This window comes from Eumetopias jubatus, unplaced genomic scaffold (genome assembly GCF_037043125.1).
Source record: "Eumetopias jubatus isolate StellerSeaLion01/CBP00866 unplaced genomic scaffold, mEumJub1_p1.0 scaffold_17, whole genome shotgun sequence".
Classification (NCBI taxonomy): domain Eukaryota; kingdom Metazoa; phylum Chordata; class Mammalia; order Carnivora; family Otariidae; genus Eumetopias; species Eumetopias jubatus.
Window position 1 is genome coordinate 3345001 of NW_028274823.1, and position 21158 is coordinate 3366158.

Consider the following 21158-nt stretch of genomic DNA (forward strand, 5'->3'; position numbering starts at 1 on the left):
GGAGCGCCAGGCCCCGCTCCCCCCCCCCCCCCCACCATGGCCCTGGTTGGTCAACATACGCTCTGCTGTCTTAGAGGCAAAAGGTGAACCGCCTAAAAAGACATCAAGGAATTTAAAGAAACCTTCTCTGGAGAGGGGCAGGGGGAGGGTAAAAAAAAAAAAAAAAAAGGAAAAGACAAATCCCTCCCATGACAGAAAGCTCCCGTAGACGGCTCCGTACAGAGGAGAGCTGCTCGGGCCGGCGCCTGCTCAGATGATTAGCCGGGTGGTAATGTGTGGCATAATTGCGCCATGTGGCTGTCCCCGAAGTGAAAACCTAATTGCCTGACAGGACGATAACTTTGTGACGCCCTCACCTTGTTAGGGCCTTCCTGATGCAGTTCAAATGCAGTGTGGCCGCAGGTGCGTCTAATTTACCTCTCTGCAGAGCGCGTGGAGTTTAATTGCACAGTGGTTGTTAGGAAAAATTGGTGGGTGGAATATCAGTGACTTACTGTATGCTGGTGGCAGATGGTGCTGAGAGGCACCGGGAGCTAAGTGTAGAGGTGAGGTGAGTTAATAAAAGATGTAAATTCTGGCCTAAAATAGTGAGGCCTGGCGGTATGTGAGAAAATTTAATGAAGTGGCCACCATTCTTTTTCCCATCAATTGGGTTTTCTTCAGCTGCGGTGAAAAGTCATCCGGGAATGCGGTTAGAGAAATGAATCTTCGCCTGTGGAGTCTTTTTTGTTTTCTGATATGATCATTGTCAACAAGGAACCTTGACCGTAAGGTCGAGTTCAAGGAAATCATGTGAAACTTCATGAAAAATGAATAATCCCAAGTAGGACAGGTGACATTTGGACAGAAAAGAGAGGAGTTTTGTTGGTAGCCTTGCCGGACAGGACGCTCAGACGCCAGAAGAGGGCACGCATGTCAGCCAGAGACCCCCTGCCCCCCGGCGCAGCCCACGGTGGCTGTGGCCCCATCAGGACGAGGCAGAGGGGTGCGGGAACCAGACCCCCGTGTTCCCCGTGCCGGGCACTCCAGCCCAGGCGCGCACGTTGGGAGCCAGAGCTTCTGTCCTTGTCACTGAGCACACGGGCATGGAGGGGACAGCGTGATGAGGTTTTTGTCACAGCATCTCAACACACTGTCAGGACCCCTGAATCTTCACACCTCAAGGCACAAGGGCAGGGCTTGGCGGGAGATAGAATCGCTCTCGCCCTGAGCCCGGGCTGGGGGTTGCTTCTCCTGCTTTCCACCTGAGCTGCTGCTTCAGTGCCGGCTTGGAATCACCGATTATTTCCTCAAAAACACATGTAGACCCTTCACAGAAGTCACTGCAGTCCTTAAAGCACACCCGCAAATCCTTTCTTTTCTTAGGAGTTGCATCCACCGTAACTTTTAAAAATTCGTCTTGGGAAGTCTGTTTACCTAGGCGGCTTGGCTGCCAGATAAAGTTGAGCACATCCAGTTACAGTTGAGCTATGGGTAAACAAGTTTTTTAGGATAGGGATGCTTTGGGACATACCTATCCTAAGAAATTATTTGTCATCTACCCGGAGCCCAAATGTCACTGTGCATCCTGTGTTCTCATTTGCCGAAACTGGCAGCCCCGTCTGGGCTGGACAGTTCCCCAGTGGTTACCGTGCAAAGGTCCAGGCAGCGGATGGCCCAGTCCAGGTCGCAGATGCTGTCCTAAAGCTTGGAGACCCATACTGTCAAGACAGATGTAAGTTTGTGGACATCTGGGCTGGCGGTCAGACCCAGTACCGCCCCCTACAGGCGGTGAGCGCGCGGTGGCGGGTAACCTCCACCACTCCCCACGCAACAGTGTCTTTCTAAAAGTTTGTGAGTTTGTCTCATGACCCTAACACATATCCGTTTTTTGTATTTTTATAGATTCTTTCTAAAGTTTTTCCTCAAGTGCAATCAGAACTGTTTGAAGAATGCAGGCAACCCTCGAGATATGCGGAGATTCCAGGTACACATCTCTCAAAGACACGCGGGCCACGGTCCGGACTTTTAACATGAAATTTGAATTCTCTGATGTTGCGATTGTTCAGAAAACAGTCTTTAGTTCTCCAAGGGCTTGGGAGCAAACCCGAATTGGTCCATTTGATAAAATATTTAAATCACTTTGCCTTAAAAATGATTCGGCCTCTTCAGTATGCCAGATTCATCGAGTCTGTGCACACTGGGGTTGGCTCTGAAAATGTGACCTTGGCTTATAAGGTGCACCTCTTAGAGTGGTTGCGCCATGCCTTGCCTCCGCTTTGGGCTGCCAGGTCACAGCTGCAGGTTAAGACGGGTTCCCCCTGACGTTCAGCCATGGTGAGTCTTGTAGGTGTGTTTCAGAATGACTGTTTTAGAATCTCTTCAAATACGTTAGTGCATAACGTAGCCCGTTTCCTCAGCCGTACGTAGCCATGCACAACTGATGGGAACTTGGAGCCCGTGCCCAAAGGTCTTCTCTTAGGGATCGATGGGTGGATTTTTCATGGGGCAGAGCCATAGTGAAGCCTGTTGGGTAAGCACAAGACCTTGGGCCCTCCTCTTGAAGGGAGCTGCACCTGTTTGATGCTGGCCTCTACATGTTCCAGAATGTTCCCCCAGCTCAGCTTCCTTTCCCTCAGGGTTGATGTATTCTTGCTTCCTTACACCATTGCCTAATTGCTAGGCCATGTTGCTGGATGCAGGCTAACTCATATTCTGGTTTGCTTCAGAGGATTTCATCTCAAGGAGAGAAGGTAGAGCTGGATGGGTTATCCCTGAGTGCATATTTTTCTCGCCTTTGTGAATGATTAGGAGGTTGCTTCAGGGTGAGAGGTACTCCCTGCACAATGGATTATTTCGCTGATTTTAATTGTGAAAATATTCAGGACCGGGACACAGAACTGCTGCTAGTCCCTACCAACCAGAGAGGAATCTGGCAGCTAGTGGGAATGAATGCTAGATTGGATGACTTACTCTCAAACCGCTCAAGGTCATCTTTAGCAATTTAACTTAACGTTCCAGTCCTTTAGGACATGTGACATTTGTCTTTACAGCCAACAAGCCAATCAGAGAAGGGTCTGTGGGCTGGTCCACAGTCATGCTCTGCAGGTGGGGACAGTGTCTCCTGTAAACAGCTGGGCCTGCCTCCAACCTTCCAGCCCCAGGCTTCACAGTGGTATCTGCCCATCAGAGCAGAGTGGAAGGGTGCACTTGGTCTCGCCATTGGCCAACACACCCTCAGTTGCAGTGGGCCCAGAGTTACTAGAAGGACTTGCTGGGCTCTCTTTAGCTTGTCTTCCTGCCTCTCAGGAGAGTTTGTACACAGTACTTCCAGCTGGCTTCACAGACTCAGCACCTTCCTGTAGGTGCACTGCAGGGCTGGCCCAGGCCAAGAAACAAAACACAGCTTGTCTGCTTCCTCTGCTGAGCCACACGCTTTTCCCTTGGTGACTGACCTATATAGAGATGACAGAGCAAAGACGGTGTCCTTTTTTTATTTTTATTTTTACCTTTCTTGCTTCTTTAACGTATCCTGGTCTGAGAACTTAAAGAGGGTCAAGTCTGGCTCAGCATTCGTTCCGTGGCCTAGCCTCACGTTCAGGTGATGGTGCAGGTCCTCCCGAGCCCTGGGTCCTGGGGGCAGAGGCGGCCAGGGCACTGCACGTGCCCGCCCCGTGGGTGGGTGGCCGTCGATGAGAAGAGAATGACGTGTCTAGGCTGGACGTGGGGACGCCGATGGTGATGCCCACAGTGTTTTGAGGCTCAGAGGGGCCCAATACTATGAGACTCCAATCGTCTTGGTGAGGCCCACCCAGGAAAGAAGCATCAAGGAAGCTGCCCCTGGGAGGGAGTTTTGGGGGGTGTGGTAGATACAGCCCCTGCTTCACAATCTTCCTGTGGGGCCTGAGATTTTTTTAATGAAAAAGTCAATTACACATGTATTCAAATATATGTGTGTGTGTGTGTGTGTGTGTGTGTGTGTGTGTGTATGCAGCTTTGACTTTTTTAACCCTTAAAAATGTTACTTTTTATTTTTGATCAATTTTATTTATTTTTTTCTAATAGACTTTTTTTTTTTAGCAGGGTGGGGCAGAGGGAGAGAGAATCTCAGGCAGAGTCCCTGGGGAGCACAGAGCCTGACACCATGCTCAGTCCCACAACCCTAGGATCATGACCCTAGCCGAAATCAGTAGTCGTATGCCTAACTCCTGAGTCACCTGGTGCCCCTCTAATAGACTGTTTTTTTATTTTAAAAGGTTTTATTTATTTATTTGTCAGAGAGAGAGAGAGAGAGGGAAAGCCTGATGCGGGATTCGATCCCAGGACTGTGGGATCATGACCTGATCCGAAGGCAGACACTTAACTGACTGAGCCACTCAGGTGTCCCAGTAGATTGGTTTTTTAAAGAGCAGTTTTAAGCTTTCAGGAAGAATCCACGAAGGTTCCGAGCATTCCCATGTGCCCCCTGGGCACCCCCTCCCTCCCAGTTGCCCCTGGTGTTTAATGTCCCACATTGGCGAGGTACACTGGCTACATGGGATTAACCAGTGTTCTGTTAACCAAGGTCCGCTGTAGCTTCGGCTTTCAGTGGTCATTTTCCAGGGCGTGTTTGGACATGTGCAGACCAGGCGGGGAGAGCAGACGTGGACTGGGAACCCTTCTGGTCCCCTTCTCTCCTGTCCAGCTGCATGTTTCTCTGTGGGGCTGTGCTGCTCGAGGTGGTACTGGCCCTCACCACTGCCCACATGTGGCCAAGGCCAGGCTCCCAGCACCCCAGATGCTGGCTCCAGCCACAAGTCCTGCTGTGAGACCCAGACTGAATCAGGGCTCGTGTCTTTGCTACTCATATCAGCTCTTCTGGAAATAATGGACCACATGGGCCCCCCTCTGTTTAAGAAAAACCTTAAGGCCGGGTAGTGATTCTCGTTTCCCAAGTCCATTAAAGGGTGCCATCTCTGGGCTACCTGGGAAGGCGCCCGGGGTCGGCAGGGCATTGGCACCAGGGTCCTTGCCAGTCTCCGCAGTGAACTTGAGAAAGGATGCTTGCTCTGGATTGAAAACGCTGCCACTACTCATATTCAGCTTGGTCTTTTCAGATTCAGGAAGGTTCATAACCAGACATTAGATGTAATTGTCAAATCGACCCAGGGATCACAGATGATGGGCTGGGGTAGCCGGAGTCCTTCTGATTTAGGAAGCCTGTTTTTGGCAACCCTGAATCCTCACAACTCTTCAAGGGAGGACAGTCTCAAGTGAACTAATTTTAATTAGATAAACTATCTAATCAATATGTGAACAGATCAATCAAAACAGCAGCTTTAAAATGAGCGGCTGGAGGGGTGTTTCTGAAGCTAATGGCTAGAAGAATATTTCTCTGAATTGAATTCACTTGTTAGCATAATAGGAGATTAAACTGTAATTAGTGTAGCGGGTTTTGAAGAGAAGCAATCTTGAGTCAAAACAAAGCAAAACAGCCCACCCACCCCCACTAACCAAAAAAGCTGCGGGTGCTGGTGGCTTAGGAGGCCGCGCGGGAGCGGGTGCGGCTCGGGGCGCACCGTGGGGCCGGCGGCGGCTTCTGTCTCACCCAGCGGGTGGCTGTCTGTCCCTCCGCCAGCTCGTTTCACATCCGCTTCGTCTTCGCAGGTTGTTGTGTCGACAACAGTCAACGTGGACGGCCACGTGCTGGCCGTGTCTGACAACATGTTTGTGCACAACAATTCCAAACACGGGCGGCGGGCCCGCCGCCTAGACCCGTCAGAAGGTACGGCCCCTTCTTATCTGGAAAATGGTAGGCACACATGTTACATGTCTTTTTTTATTTGCAATGTTTTTTTTCCTTTGCACCATCCTTTATGTTGATTCATGTCGCGCTGCCCTCACCAGGGGCCCCTCCCGGGTCTGCGGCCCCCTCGAGGGCCTGGCGCCCCACCTCCCCCCCCCCCCCCCCCCCCCCGCCCAGAGCCTGCCGCCGGGGTCCTCTCCTGCTTCCCTTGTCCTGTTATGGAGGGGCCTCACTCACCTCACCTGCCATGGGCTTCACTTTATCGGTTTGTTTGTTTCTAAGCTTTCTTTTGCTTGGAGCTTTTCTTGCAGTTTTAATTTATTTGGTTTTATTTGGGCTGTCCTAAGCCCCCATCCAGAAGGTCATCCCCAGATATTCTGTGCACGTTTCAGTGGGTGGTTACGTTGTGGGCCCATCAGCTCAGAACAGACATCGAGGACCATTTCCTGTCCCTGGATGAAATGGGTGGGGGCCAGGGTGAAGGGAATGAGGGAAAAAAAACCCAAAACGGCATAAAATGTTCTATATGAAATGCTTCCAAATGACTGACTTCTTGTTTTGCTTCTTAGAAGAATTTTGCTGAGAGCGATAGGCAGCGGGGCGGTGGTCTTAGACATGGAGTCAGGGTTCAGAAACACTTAGACACAGAGGGCTTTCCCCAAGCCCCTCACTCACGCATGTCCCCACGATTTACCCCACCCCCTGTAAAATAAGATCTTTGTCCTCTATCCCAGAACACTTCCCAATAATCCTGAGATTCTGACCACCATGAATTATTGAGAAAGGAATGTGAGGTGTTTTTTTTTTTTTCTTTTTTTTTTTCTTGAAAGTGAATTGCAAACAAAACAGCATGGTTAAATCTTTTGGAGCAAAGAGCCCATAAAACTAAACCATTTTAAGACCAATCCTCCACACTGAAGTCTCGAATTCAGGAGCCACACAGCGTACACAGGAAAATGAATGAAGTGTGTGTAGGTTATCAGAATGAAATACGATTCAGACATATAAAAACTGGAAGACAGTTTATGAATCTGCTGTGGTCCACAAAAATAAACTAATTTGTTTTTCTACATTAATGACTAAGGTATAAGAGAACAAAAATATCGTAATTAAAGGTCGCCCTGGGCACCAAGTCATTAGGATCTGTGACGTACTGTTTATCTCCTTCCTATGCACTGAAGGTAGGTGTGTGTTTTGCTTAGCAACCATCACTAATGAGGTTCACAATTAAGAAGGTTGAATCCCTGGTCCTCAGTCCCCTGCTTCCCCAGAGAGCCAGCACTCACAAGGCAGGAGGTTCAAGGAGGCCCCCTCAGCCCTCTGGTGTTAGGTTGTAGTCTGGGTCCAAAATCAGCCTCCTCTAATGAGCTATTATGATCTGAGCACAGTACAAGCATTTATTTTTGTAAGTAGCAGGAAAAAGCATTTGACTGCAAGCAGAAAAAATAGCATTTAGAAAAATAAAGGCCACTAGTGGGTACCTTGGAGATAAGACCCAACTAATCAAAAGCTATTTGCAGAAGCAGTCTTGCTGAAGATTTTTTTTTAAATGTTTGCTTCTCAATATTTTATCAACATTTAAACCAAGTCACTTCCTTGCAAGCAGTTGACGTATCTCATTCTGCCCCAGAAAGTGACTCATAATTTTAAAATGCACATAGGTGACTTTGGGAACTAGAATATGTAGAGAGGTCTTCAAGAAAAAAAGGCGTTTGTCGTGAATGATAAAGGGGTGTGTGTGTGTGTGTGTGTGTGTGTGTGTGTGTGTGTGTGTGTGTGTGTGTGTGTTTGGTAATTAATACCCAGTTCTCCAAGTGCTCTAGGAAGCACGACAGGGCTCTCTCCAGGATGAAGAGATACGCAGCCCATGCTTCTGCCACTTCCTGAGAGGGCCAACACTTAGGAAGTTCATTTTCAGGGCTGGCCATCACCAGCCGAAAGCCTGTTTACCTCCTTCTTCCTGCTTAGTACCTATTGTTGGGGTGGGGTGCTGGCTTTGAGTCAGTCCCACATTCTTTAAGGAGAAAGTGCCCCCATCAACCAGAGATCTGTGCCTCTCTGCAGCCTTTGCTGGCTAGCACCTCATTATCCAATCATCTGATATTCACCAGCAGTGTGTACACACTCGCTGATGGTTTCCAAGTAGACTAATTCCCCCTGCTGCTGCCGTGGATGGCTGCCACTGCGTCCTTTGAGCTCACAAAAAGCAAGGCAGATTATTTACAGTATTGAACACAGGCGAGGGGAAAACAACCAGCCCACCTTCCAGCACGGCCCGGCAGAACTCAGGCTTTCATTTTTTTCCTCGTCACTTGTGCCCTCCTAAATGACTCCAGCCCTGTTTAAACCTTCCTTGAGCCCAGCCCAGCACCCGGCCTGCAGCACAGAAGCGATTTGCATGCCAAGTGCCGTAATGCGGTTAGGTTTATGCAATAAGGGCAACCGAATCCAGGCTGCGGGGCTTTAGCGAGTTAAGGGGAACAGATGGCCCTAGGAGAGGTAAAAGGTATAATCCTATCAGCTGGAGTATCAGCCAGCCATCTGGACATCCCAAGCACAATTACAAGACATTTTAGCAGGCAGAACAAAGAAGTCTTCGTGAGGCAAGATTAGGCCTGTTTGAGTGCCTCGATATTGTGATGCAGAGAGAGGTGACAAATGCCGTGATATTACTCAGGAGAGCTTGCTGATTAACGGGACGGGGCGGGGACGCGGTTTGCTAATAGAATACTGGGTACGGTAGGGAGAGAGACCCCAAAAAGAAAGCAGGGGAAACCCAACGAGGTGGCCAACCCCACGGGTTTCGAGCAGCAGCACTTTCACCTTCGGAAATCCTCGCCCCGGCCACCAGGCACCCCGGCCACGGGACGAGCCCGTCCACGTGGGCGTCGAAGGCGAAAACGTGCAGGCGGGCGTCGGAGCCAAGGGTGTTCTTAGGCCGAGACAGGTGACTTAGAGTGAAAACGGCTCATCCCGGCACGTGTGGGACCTTCAGGGGAGGCCCGCCGCGCCTCCTCTTTTTTTCTGGCGCCCCAGGAGGCTGAACCGCACCGAGAGCTCGCAGGCCGGGATCTGTCCATAGGGCCGCTTCCTGCAGTGGGCTGGGGAGAGAAACGGGGAGCACACGGGGGGCTCCCTTCCCACCGCTCCTTCAGCCGCCGTGCCAGCCAGATCCTGTCATCTGCTTGAGTGTATTGTGCACGTATATCATTAGATCGCTAACGCTGTCTGTGTAATTCATTTTGCTATGGTTCCCATTGAACACATGTTCCCTCTCTATATGTGCATTGAAATGTATGCAAATACGGGCAGAAGGAAGATGGCTATCGGCCGCCGTGGAGGCCAAGGCAGGCCTGGGTTTTCTTTCTGCTGAGAAGCACTACAAATTCCAAGATGATGTGGCTCTTCATTGGGCCACAGCTGCCAGATAGCAATCTCCCGTGCATGCAGTAGATCCTGGATTTTTTTTTTTCTTTTCTCACCTCTAAAGTAAATTTGTTTACTGTAATTTTTTTTTTGTGAATTATTTGCCATAATTGGCTGTGCTGATGAAGGTCACCCCCTTGGAGGAGACTTGTCAGTCTTTAGAGAGCTGATCCTTTTCAAATGCTCTCCATGCAATTAAGAAAAGCAAATGTCATTCGGAAGCCTCAGAAATGAAAATTTGTATGAACTTATTAGCATGAAGTCAACAGCGCTAGTTAAGGGCAGGTTCCCAGTGTGTGCTCTGCGCTTCTGCTGCAGAGGGAGATGCGCGTGGAATGAGCAAATATAACCCCCGCTAGTCCAACATTAAAGCAAACAAAGGAAGGTGGCATGTCGGCGGTGTTCTAAACAACAATAGCTAATGGTGATTAACTAGACGGTGTCTGCAGAGGGCTGCCTCTGACCCGTCAGGGAAGCCACGGCACACGCGCTTCCGGAAAACGCCCGCTTATGAAGACGTGCGGCCAGATCTGACCCAGAGTCTAAAAAGATGATTTATCTGAAGCCGAGCTACACGGGGGCTCAAATAAGATGAACAGCCTAATAAGGCCCCAAGATGTCCTTTGGAGTGCTCTTGTCTGCACACACAGCCATGAGGGAGCCAAGCCGGGAACTCAGGGGTGGCTTGGTTAAGCCACTTCTTGTTTACCAAGCTTAGTTACTACTTTTTGGACAAATATCCACAGAGGTTGTTGTAGCCACGGAAGAACAGCAAAACGGGGAGAGTGCCCCTCGGGCCTGGGGTCAGGTTCCTGGATCTGCGGCTCATCTTCACACCTTCCAGCATGTTGCGGGGAGGCAGAAGGGGCAACACCTGGGGTGGCCCAGGGCTTGTGGGTGGGAGGGGAGCTTCATCTTTTCTCTCGATGGGGGACTGAGGTCTGGGCCTCCTCTGTCTGGGGCTAGTTGTGTCCTGACAGCATCAGCCAGGAGACCTGCTGGATCTCAGGGGCCACATAGCCCCCCAACACATGGCCAGCGTTGTCCATCCTTATTTGTATGCCAAAGGTAAAGAGGTGATCTGGGCCCGGGGCCCTGAAGACAGTGTCCAGGGCCCAGGCAGGCAGGAGAGAGCGTGCCCAGAGCCTTGTACCAGAACAGTCAGCAAATGGCTAAGGAGCTCCTCCTCCGCGTGGGGCCAGCCTACAAGAGGCCATCAAAGGCCTCAGTGAAGGTCTGCCAACAACGGTGTAGATGGAGGGCCGTCAGAGGCCAGAACAAAGCCTGCCTCCACGAGGCTGCATCCTTCAGCCCCGGCTCCGGCCTCCGTAAGGCTGCTGGGAGCCCGCGAGGGGCCTCCTGCCCTCCTCCCTCTCCCCCTGCGCCCTCCCTCAGCCACTGCCTCCCCTCCCCCAGCAGCAGGGCCGCCTGGCAGGCCAGGCTGCCCCAGCGCTGTTGTAATAACTCATGCAAATGTGAGGGCCCGCGAGACAAAGAGAGGTCAGGCCAGAGGCTCGGGGGTTCCTGTCGACAAACAATATTAGATGTAAAATGTGTACCTTTGACAAAAGTATTAATATAGTGCTTTTGATTTTTTTTTTCCTGATGAAAAGTGAAAAGTAGTAATTGTGGAGTGACAGAGGAAAATGAAGTTTTGAACCAAAAGGCAAAGTTCGCGGATGAAAAAACCCAACCCAATTAGCTGCTTATGAGGAATCGAAATGCAAGGCATTTGCTCCTCCATCCCCCTCAACAACCTTTTGATTGACTCTGCTCAGATCTGTACGGCAAAGCAGATAAATCGACATGCCACATGCACGCAATGCTTAATCATTTGTAATAGTCATATTTGCCCTGACATATAATTTGCTATATCAAGCCAGTTTTTTTCCCCCCTTTGCTCACCAGTATTCTGTGGCTTGGCCTTTGCTTTATAAAACATTTAATAGTTTGCTTTAAACACATCAACATGCTGATGTACGATTGCCCCTTGCGTGCCGCCTGGAGGAGTGGCCCTCCTCTTGTCCTGAGTTGGGGCCGGGGCTCTAAGGTGTGCGTTCTCTGTCTTGTGCGAGCAGCCACTCCGTGCATCAAGGCCATCAGCCCCAGCGAAGGCTGGACCACGGGGGGAGCCACCGTGATCATAATTGGAGACAACTTCTTCGACGGCCTGCAAGTCGTGTTCGGAACCATGTTGGTGTGGAGCGAGGTAAGCCTGCGCGCCTGGGCCGCGTCCGGCCAGAGCTGTCCCGCGAGCGGCTCAGCCGGCTGTCAGTGGTGCGTGGACACCGGGCACCCCAGTGCGCACGCCCCTAGAACTTGACGGTTCGCCTGTGGCAGGGGCTTCTCCGATGGGTGGGCACAGAACTCCCGCCCCCGCAACCCCGACCCTGGGGTTTCAAACCTGCCGTAGGAGGTCCCTCCATGCGCTGCAACAATTAGCGTTAGAATTACTAGAAGCAGGTTTAAGGAGACATATGGTGGCAATTTTCATATGAATGATGCCCTGTGGCCTTTCCTGCAAAGTAAAACCCAGGATCGTTTGCAGATATTTTTCTTAAAGAACACTGTAGATTCCCAGTCTCTGGGTGACAGCTAGGAAGGAGCATTCCGGGATGATGGTCCAATTTGTGCTCATTTTGGTAATTGTATCCCACCGACAAGTGCCCGCCCTCCCAGGCCAGCGCCTCTGAAAGCCTGTTCACCTGTGATTTTTGTAGCTCATCACTCCCCATGCCATCCGGGTGCAGACCCCGCCGCGGCACATTCCTGGAGTCGTTGAAGTCACCCTCTCCTACAAATCCAAGCAGTTCTGTAAAGGTGCTCCTGGGCGGTTTGTCTACACTGGTGAGTTCACGTTTCCGACTTCAGTGGCCAAGTGGGGGATGCCTCCTCCCCATGACAGCCTGCACAGGCGGGCTCCCTGCGAGGGCAGGCCAAGCCCCCTTGGCCCTCCGAGGGTTGGGTCAGTGGGGTGCATGGTTTCTGCATCCTCGTCCGAGTCAGTGATGCTGTGGACAGGTGCAGCCCCCACAGGCCGTGAGCTCCTGGGCCCCTCCCTGACCGTGAGGCCCTCTGCCTTCAGGCCTGTGAAGCGAGGTGGTGGGCCTGTCAGTAGCCAGTCAGCTCCAGCCTCCCCTGGGCAGCTGCCCGTTTGCCCGGTCCATGGGCCGCGTGCCCTGCGTGCCCGTGCATCGCCGCGTGCCCGCCCATGATGCTGCCGTGCATTTGCACATGTTGGGACTGGGTTGAAGCACGGGTCACGTGCCCAAGGCCACACGCGCCGTAATCAGTGGGCCGCTGGTGGAAGCCAGGGGTCTGTCTGCTCCAGGCCCTGTGCTATTTCTAAAAGAGGATCCATTTTCTGCAAGGGTCTCCGAATTGGTAACCAGAAGGGGTCCCCTCTGAAATGGCACGTTTGTTATCTCAGAGTGCTCCTCTACGAAGCCCCGCCCACATAGGCGCTGACTGAACACTATTGGGCCGAGGTGGCAGTTGAGAAATGCCATCGATAAACTTGAAGTGTTCTGGTTTCAGTCCTCGCCAACTGCAAAAGCGCTAGGACCTGAGAAGCGTTTGTACCGATGGACAGCACCTGCTGAAACCCCACGCGGGTGACAGGGATGGGCACTTGTTTTCCCCTATTGTGGCCTCAGTGTGCTTGTGTTTGGCGGGGGCGGGTGGCCACAGGCGGGGGGAGGGGGGTCCATGCCGGGAGCCTGGGCTGGGGCTGCAGGCTTGACCACACGCTGTCGCCAGCTGCAGGATGTCCTGGAGCAGATCTGGCCTCCCCCTGGGATGTGGGTCTCTCTGTCCACCAGGCAGGGGAATGTGGGGGGGTGTGGAGGTCCCTTCCACTCAGGAGTTTGAGGAGGGAGGAGGGGTTACTCACCCACTGCCCCTTGTAGGAAACTTTGAGTAGGTAGGAAATGGAAAATTTAAGCTCCTCCACGCCACTTCCCGTAGGCCCAGTATTAGCTCGGGGGTGTGCCTGACTTGGGTCCTCTCAGACAGCCCTGGCCATTGTCCCCAGAGGCCAGACCCTCAGCAGCCTGCCTGCCAGTGATACCTGGGGTCCTCAGTGGGGGCAGTTTCTTCCTCTGTCCTCCCCGAAACTCTGCACCCTGCCACGTGGTCAGGGTGGGGAGAGGTGCCCATACTATGGGCCACTTTCTCCCATGGGACCAGCACACACTCCCAGGAGCCCAGAACCGCCCAGGAACCAAGGGGTAGTGGGCGTAGCAGAAAAGCTATGGGTGGACGTCCCTGGGCCCACTCCTGGGGTCTGGATGCTCCTGGCTTCCTGGGGAGACCCGGAGACTGGCATCTCCTCCAGTTTGCGAGGCCCCCACAGTGTCTTCTGCAAAACGGGGTCATGGAACGTGGGGCATCTAGGAAGCACCCACACGTCTCCAACAAGCGAGCGCAGTGCAGTGTGGGGCCGGGTCCAGGGAGGTGCGGCCGGCGTCCCATCCTGTGCCCGTTGGGGCCTCTGCACCTGCTGTGGGTCCTGGCACCTGCTGTGGGTCCGTCGTCTCGTGTGAGCCGTCGTCACGCCCTGCACACTCTCCACACCCCCTCTGTGCTCCCTGTTGGTGGGCATGACACCTCCGCGGGCCTCTGGCTTGTGAGCCTGGCGCTGTGCAGGCTCTGCTCGGCCCGACATTGGCCCGAGGACCTGGGCTCTGTGCCTCCTGACCCCGCTGAGTCCCACTTACTCCTTGGCCTCCCCCCCTGGGCTTTGTGGGGGTCAGGGAGAACTTAGGGGTGCTGTCTGCCGCAGGTGGGCATGTGGCGAGTGGTGCCTTTCTGTGGTCAGTTAGGGTAATGACCACCAGGGTCCCCAGTCCCTCCAAAGAGGAGACATTTACTGTCTGCTCATGAGCCATGTGGTGTGTGGGCTCGCATGTCTGCCACAGGACCGGGGTGTCCTTGTTGGTTTAGGGCACTTCGGTGAGCATGTCCAAAAGTGGCCAGATGGACTTGCCCCATCTGCCCAGAAGCGGGGGGACGGTGGGCTTCTCCCACTTAGTCTGCCCGTCCTGGTTAGGTTCTTCAGCTGGTACCTTCAGGGGCTCCCTTCCCAGATCAGACCTCTGCAGCTGTGGGCTTTTTGGGGTGGGGGTGGTCAGTGGCCACTGTCAGAAGAAGGAGAGGGCAGAACCTGCCCTGCCCTGCCCACAGATGGCAGGAGGGGCCGGGCTGAGCCTCAGATCAAGTGCGGGAGAGACCAAAAGTGAGTGAGGGTGGGACGTCTGTCACTGGCCAGCGGGTATCACGAGTGCAGGGCCTGGCACTGCCGGAGTCGGGGCTGGCTGGTGTCGTTGCGGTTCTCTGCGCAGGGCGCCGTCTTCCTCTCTGGCTCCTGGGGTGCTCCCCTCCTCCCTGCTCAGGGTGAGGGCGATCCCTCGGTGAGCACCAGCTGCTGCCCGCCGGCCTGAACCCCAGCTTCCATTTCTGCCGTGGACGTGGCCTGCACCCCAAGACTGGGCTTCCAGGGACACTGGCCCGAGGCTTTGGGGATTTCTTCCGTCAAGAGTCCTCCCACGAATGGGCCTTTCAATGAAGCCTTTCAGTGAGCTCAGTCTTTCCTAGCGGGAGGCTAATTTATTGCCTCCCCCCACACCCCAATCATTAACGGGAATATACATTTCAAACGCTGTGTAAGGGATACGGGGCCCGTACACTCTCAGGGAGCAGAGGAAAGGTGGGGTCATAACCTGTCTGACCTGGAAGCTTCTGTCTGATTTGCGTTGCCCTGAAATTGATGGGGACAGTGAAGCAATCAGGGGCAATTGCACTGTCCCCGCTGAAAACTGAGCCAACCCTTCTGGACGTCAGGACCCGGGCAGGCAGCCCCTTCAGGGAGGGCGCCGTCCCCTGGGCATCTGGCTCCCGTCAGTCCCCGAGGCTGCCGGGATGTCCTCGCAGGGAGCCTTCCCGGCTGGCCCAGGCCCGGGGATAATGGACCTGTGCACAGGGAAGGGGCCCCGCCCGCCAGAGGCAAAAGGCCTAAATGATCTGTTTACAGCCGTCTGAGAAACACCAGATTTTTCAGAACCAGACCCGATTAGTCAACCCAGAGAGGGTGCGGGCGCTCTCCGCTGCCCCCGCCCTGGGAAGCCCTGGGAAGGGGAGGCCGGCCAAGACAGTCCCTCCAGACCCTTCCGCCCGCTGCTTTCACCAACTACTATAAAGGCACAATTACCTTGGGAGGCAGCGGCGGTTCAGTTGATTAGCACGGTGAATTAAAAGAATGAGTCACAAATGACATGTCCGGCTCTTCCATACCGGTCCTTTGTATTCCCAGTGTGCCTCACCCCTGTTGTAAGAAGGTCAAAAATTAGAGAGAGAGAACAATTTTCAAGCGGCTAGCACTTAGGAGCAGAATTAACAATCACTCTGTATGTAATTGCCAGTTAATAGTAAATTGCCTTTTAGGCTGTAAAATGCAATATAAACGGGTGGGCACCTAAAATTAAATTAATGAGATATTTGCTGCATTTAAAAGTGAATAGTGCAAATTAATAACTGAGTGCAATGCTTGTTTTAATATTTGTCTAATAGTGTATCATTTGCTTGTTTAATAATAATTAAAATAGTCCTGGCAAATCGTCCTACCTGAGAAACTCCTGGTAAAGGGCGAACTGAGCAGTTTCACATGTATAACTTCACCAGGAGAAACACATCAAATTGTTAAGAGCAATAAAAGAAATTTTTTAATTAGAATATAGGCATTGCCGTGTTACCTGATTCAGACAAATTGGAATCTGTATGCTTCTAATTGGAGTTATGTTAGAACGAGAACTAGTTAACAAACACGTTTCCAAGCGTGAGGTGTTCCTGCACAAATATGAGTATCAGTTTTCTCCAAATGTCCACGTGGCAGAGGGTCTCCTGTTCCACAAAAGAGCTGAGGCTGGTTGGCGGTGGCTCACCTTCAGGCATCATTCCCCAGAATACCGGGGTGCAGCCCGTGGCGGGGGGCTCCCTGCTGACCTCCTGCACCTGACTGCTTGTCTGGCCCACCCTCATGTTAGAGATCTCTCTTGCTCATTTACAGAAATTATCACAAATTACCAGGAGTCAACATGTTGTCTGCCAATGGCCAAACTTAGTTCCTAACCAAGATATTGGTGGTTGATGGTCAACATGTCCAGAGCGGGAGCAGCGCGAGCTTGACTGCTGTGCCTTGGGCCCAGCTCGGGTCTGTAATGCATTTCCCTGACGGGGACATAGAAATGATGATTTTTCTGCACAAAGACGTGCATTCAGTTTCCCGCTTGTGAAATCATTACTCAGCCAGTAGCTGCTAACGGTTTGTGATCTTCCCGATACAGTATTTATGTGTGTGTGTGTTTGTGTGTGTGTTTCTTTTTGAAGTTAGATTGTGCCTTAAATGGACACGTCAAGGCAGGGACGGCCCCGTCCTCAGGTGCTGTCCTGGTGCTGGGCAGGTGGTGGTGGGGGGGACCCTTTCCTCGCCCAGGGCCTCCGGTCACCTCTGGCAAGCTTCCCCCCGTTCACCCCCGCCTCACGTCACCCCCTTGAAAGGCACTCATGTTTCTGAAGTGTTTTAAAGATCTTTTGTGTGCATTCAGATGTGATCCTGTCAACAGCACGGTGACACGCTGCAGAGTCAACAGTACCCTTTGACCACAGCCAGCACCAACTAGCTGTCCCCCAGGCCAGCGCCCTTCAGACAGATTCCTTGTGTCCACAGCACAAATGATTCCTAATTGCCCCCCACAAATCATACTGTTTTTACTGTGCCTACACTAAATGCTCATGCCTTCTCTTCAGTGTGAGCCACCTGATTATTTCAGTTACAGATTTTTAACTGCATATGTGGGCCTGGTGGAGAGACAAATACTGTAATTACGGGCCCTGGAGTTTGGGGAGGCTTCCGGCCTGTCGAGGAGTGTGCCCTGGCCGGTGAGGCCCAGCGGGTCTTGGCTGGTCCCTGTCCGTTCCTCTCCGTGAGCGCCATGGGTGGGTGTCACGGTTCCTCCTCGGTGGTTGGAGGGTGTCGGTGGGAGGCCACCGTCCCTGGTGGAGAGACCTTTCTGTGAGGAGCGCTAGGTGGGGCCGTGGGTTCAGCTCAGGGCGCGTCCAGACCTGTCCGGCGTGGGAGAGTTGGGACAGCTGTCTGCGTGGCGCACAGCTCTGCCCCCGCGGTCCCACCCGGCCCACCTTGGCGTTGCTCATTTGTTCACTTACTGGCGGGAGAGGGCAGATCTCTGCCCATTGCCTGGGCGGTGTGCACACCGGGCCGGCTGGCTGTCTTTAGGGTCATTGGCAGGGCTCCTGAGGGCCGCAGGGGAAGGGAGGGCGGCCCCCCTGGTGTCCCCTGGGTGGTACAGCGTGACACCAGGTAACGAGCGGCTGGTCTGCCGGCACGCGACGCGGGCGCGGGGAGCGTGCACATTCAGCCGGCGCACCCTCCTCGGGAGCAGCGCTGGGAGGGCTCCCGGGGTCACTGCTGTCCCCTCTCTCCTGTCTCGAAGGGGGCCTGGAGAATGAGACACACCACTTGTGCTATTGCACAAGTAGACTATTTGTCCTAATCAGTGACACCCATTTACTAGAATTGCTTAAAATGAACTATACCTCATACAGAAATCGCACATTTAGAGACTTCCATTCATCATCTGAAAATTGAGGGCCAGTAAACTTTTCTGCTCCTCCAGTGGGATCATAGGCATGCATCAAAATGTTAAAAATGATTGGTGAGAGGGAGCTGTCACCCATTTATCAAGGAAAAGAACATTATTTGCTAATTTCCCAACCAGGCTGGTGACAGGGTGCTCCGTCTTTGGACCCACGGTGACCAGCATGGCCTTTTTGTTATTAGTACAAGTCAAGCGCTTTTGGGCAGTTGCTAACAAGACACATTTGTCTGTCATCAGAGGGGCTGTGGTGGTTTTCCAAGTGGCTGTGACCAAAGTCGGCTCCCGGTGCCCCGATTGGCTGCACTTCCCGGGGCCGCGCTAACCCAGGAGGAGAAACCGACTGATAAATCACGAAGTTTCCGTGTCAAGGTGAAGGTATTGACTCTCCAGCACCAAACCTGACAAAATGTAGCCGAGAGGAGACAGCCATTTATCTTCCCCAAAGGACAAAAGGGTCATCTGGGTTTCATTCAGTGATTGTCGAGATGTGGATGGGCAGAGGAGGCGGGCCTGGACCCCTCCGCCTGCTCAGCCCCCTGCACCGGCGGGGTCCCTGGTCCCGCCTCCCCCCCCCCCCCACTCACCCAGGGGGCCCGCGGTAGGAGAGTCACAGGACTGAACGGGATCACGAGCGGCGGTTTCATTCAAGTCTCTGGTCGGCAAGGATGCCGGCCACACTTCTGAGAACAACTCGGAAAGGGCACGGGGGGCGGGGACCGGGGAGATCACCACTTAGAAGTGCAACAAAGTGACCGTAGTCCACCCAGGTGCAGAATAGAGCAGAGGTAATAAATGTAAAAATAAAATCACACAAACCACGCCGGCAAAAACCCGCAAGTTCAACAATGAAGACCAAGGGCGGCGCCAGAGGAGAGCCTGATGTGGAGGTATGCGGTTCTTTTCATGCTGAAGGAAAGGACTAGATCACCCGGTGACCCCAGAAGAAGAGAAACGGGAACTACATGTCACGGTTTTCTTTTTTCTTTCTGGCTTACCACGGTCGCCAAGGCCCCAGACCTCCTCCTGCCAGGCCCATTTAGCTGGACACTGGGCACGATGCGAAGGGCCCGGGTTGGAAGCTGACAGGGGGCGCGTTTCGCTCCCGTGGGCCGGGTGTGGGGACAGTGAGGCTGCCGCAGCTCGGGGCCCGCCTTGGCTTCATTTTGGGGGAAGATCTGCAGACCCGCCTGCACACATTTGTTCTGTGTCGAGACTTGGGTCCCAGATGCTTGGCCTGAGAAAAAGTACTTTTCAAAAAATTAGCATTCACATCACTTGGGCCTTTTTTATTCATGGTAGAATATGCAAAACGAGTAATTCCTTTCGTAGAATGGTTTTTCAATAAAAACAACAAAATGGGAAGCTGTTAGTGATGCAGGCTGTTTGCTATGCCCCTCCCCCCCAAAAATAGAAGTTTTCAAATGCTCTTAATGAGCATATGGAATAACTTGGTTCCACAAGGGGCCTGAGTGCATGTGTTATGGCACATATGCTCAAGAAGACTCATTACAGACAGTGTTAAATTTTAAATACAGAAAGTCCTATTGAGACATTTGGCCACTGCAGACGTGGTAAGCGTTGGTGTTAATCATCTTTGGAGGAAGTTCCTTTAAGGGGCAGCCGGGCAGTGGGTCTGACTCTTCTGGGCAGATGCCGCCCTTCCCTGCCCTCAGGAGGCGGGCCTTCCTGACATCTCCCACACACAGAGGTCCTATTGCCTGGCCACGTGGGCCCCAGGGCCTGGGCCCTGTCCCACTCCGAGCATCGAGGACCCTCGAGGACCCAGGTCAGGGCACCGAGGCGGTCGGATGTTGGGGATTCTGCCATATTCCTTCTCCATCTTGTCACCCCTTATTCTCCCAGGAGGAGGCCCTCGGCTGATGCCCCTCGTCCCTGCCCTCCGTCGCCACCCCATGGACGGTGGACGGTGGACGGTGGGGGGGAGGGGCTGGTGGCCTGCAGCACCAGGGTCCTCCCCATCCTCGTGAATCTGGGCGCCTGGCGCTGGTGGGCAGCCAGAAGCTTTACCACGAAAATCCCTCCATCGCTGGTGTTGGAGACCAGCTCGTGCTTTTCCTAATGAGCACGTCCCCAGTCCAAAAACATCCTATGTGAGCTTCCAGGTGCCTTGGTGCTGGGCTGGTGGACAAGTCTCGAGGCCAAGGGAGCCTCTCCAGCATTTCTGTGGGAGCAGGACTTTTGCCACAGGGGTGGCGCAGGTGAACACTTCACCACGAACTTGGCATTGGACCACTGGGTATTCCCAAGCTACAGCCTGTAAATGTGCCTCATGTGCTTGTCTTCAGTTAAAATGGAGATTAATTCAGAGGTTGACTTGTTTAAATACCACGAAAGCAAGGGACACGTGCGTGAGGTGTGGGGGCTGCCACGTCACGTGGCTCCTTGCCTGTGGGGAGCTCATGCTGACGGTCTGTTGTCACAGTCTCTGCGACAGCGCCCCGGGTCACGTGAGCTTTGTCAGGGCACCATGGTACTGAACACCTGTTGTGCTGGAGCCCCGTACCCACCCATCTCCACGCACCCCTACTCCTCAGTGCCCAGAATTCTGCAGCTGCTCATGTCACTCCTGCCCTCTGCCCTTGGAAAATGCCCCCGACAGGAATGACATTCAAGGTGAACATGGTGTCGAAGGATGTGATGTTGAAGCTTCCTGGCAACATGATTTGGGATTTACCCATGGCATCTGGAAACATTCAGGGTTTTCCTGATGCCTGCCTGCAGCAGGTACTCTGCTGGGCACCACAGGGGATGGAGAAGAGAAGGGAAAGCATCTGGGTCTTACAGGTGCTTGGGGCATGGCAGCACCAGGCAGTGGGATCCTCACCAGAGGAAGGAGCCACATCTTCTTCCTGGCAGCCTGATGCCTGGTTCTGGGCTGTACTCGGCAAATGACGCACGAGCCACGTTTATGATTCCAGTGACTCCGAGTCTTATGGGAGAGAAACCGGATGTAGAAAAAAAAATGGATACTCATAAAAGGTGCTAAGTTCTATGAGAAAAGGGACAGCAGAGGCACTGCGGGTCTTCTAGGAGGGAGACCTCCAACAGAGGTGGTGTGGGGGGTGCTGGGGAGGCTGCCCCCTGGACATAGGCAGTAGGAGTAGGGTGTTTCCAGGCAGAGGGAAGAGTGTGGACCAAGTATGAACTCAGACGGAGCAAGTCTGGGGGAGCGGCTGGGGGCCAGGGTGGCAGGGAGGTCCCATGAGGCCACAGAGGCCTTCTGATCCCAGTACTGTTGGGGACTTGGCGGCCTCAACAATCTTGTGTTCAAGGAC

General features: G+C 53.2%; 1 protein-coding gene across 12 annotated transcripts in view; it reads left to right on the forward strand.

Moving 5' to 3' along the window:
* Nucleotides 1-21158, forward strand: part of EBF3 (EBF transcription factor 3) — a 114947-nt gene that overhangs the window by 74936 nt on the left and 18853 nt on the right. For 5 of the 12 annotated variants that reach the window (XM_028119965.1, XM_088020151.1, XM_028119970.1 and 2 more), the window contains exons 7-10: nt 1885-1966; nt 5626-5770; nt 11269-11399; nt 11911-12037. In XM_028119965.1, the coding sequence (XP_027975766.1) occupies nt 1885-1966; nt 5626-5770; nt 11269-11399; nt 11911-12037 (485 nt within the window). Of the gene's footprint in view, nt 1-1884; nt 1967-5625; nt 5771-11265; nt 11400-11910; nt 12038-21158 lie in introns of all 12 variants that reach the window. The other 7 variants (XM_028119966.1, XM_028119969.2, XM_088020152.1 and 4 more) reach the window with 3 other exon arrangements.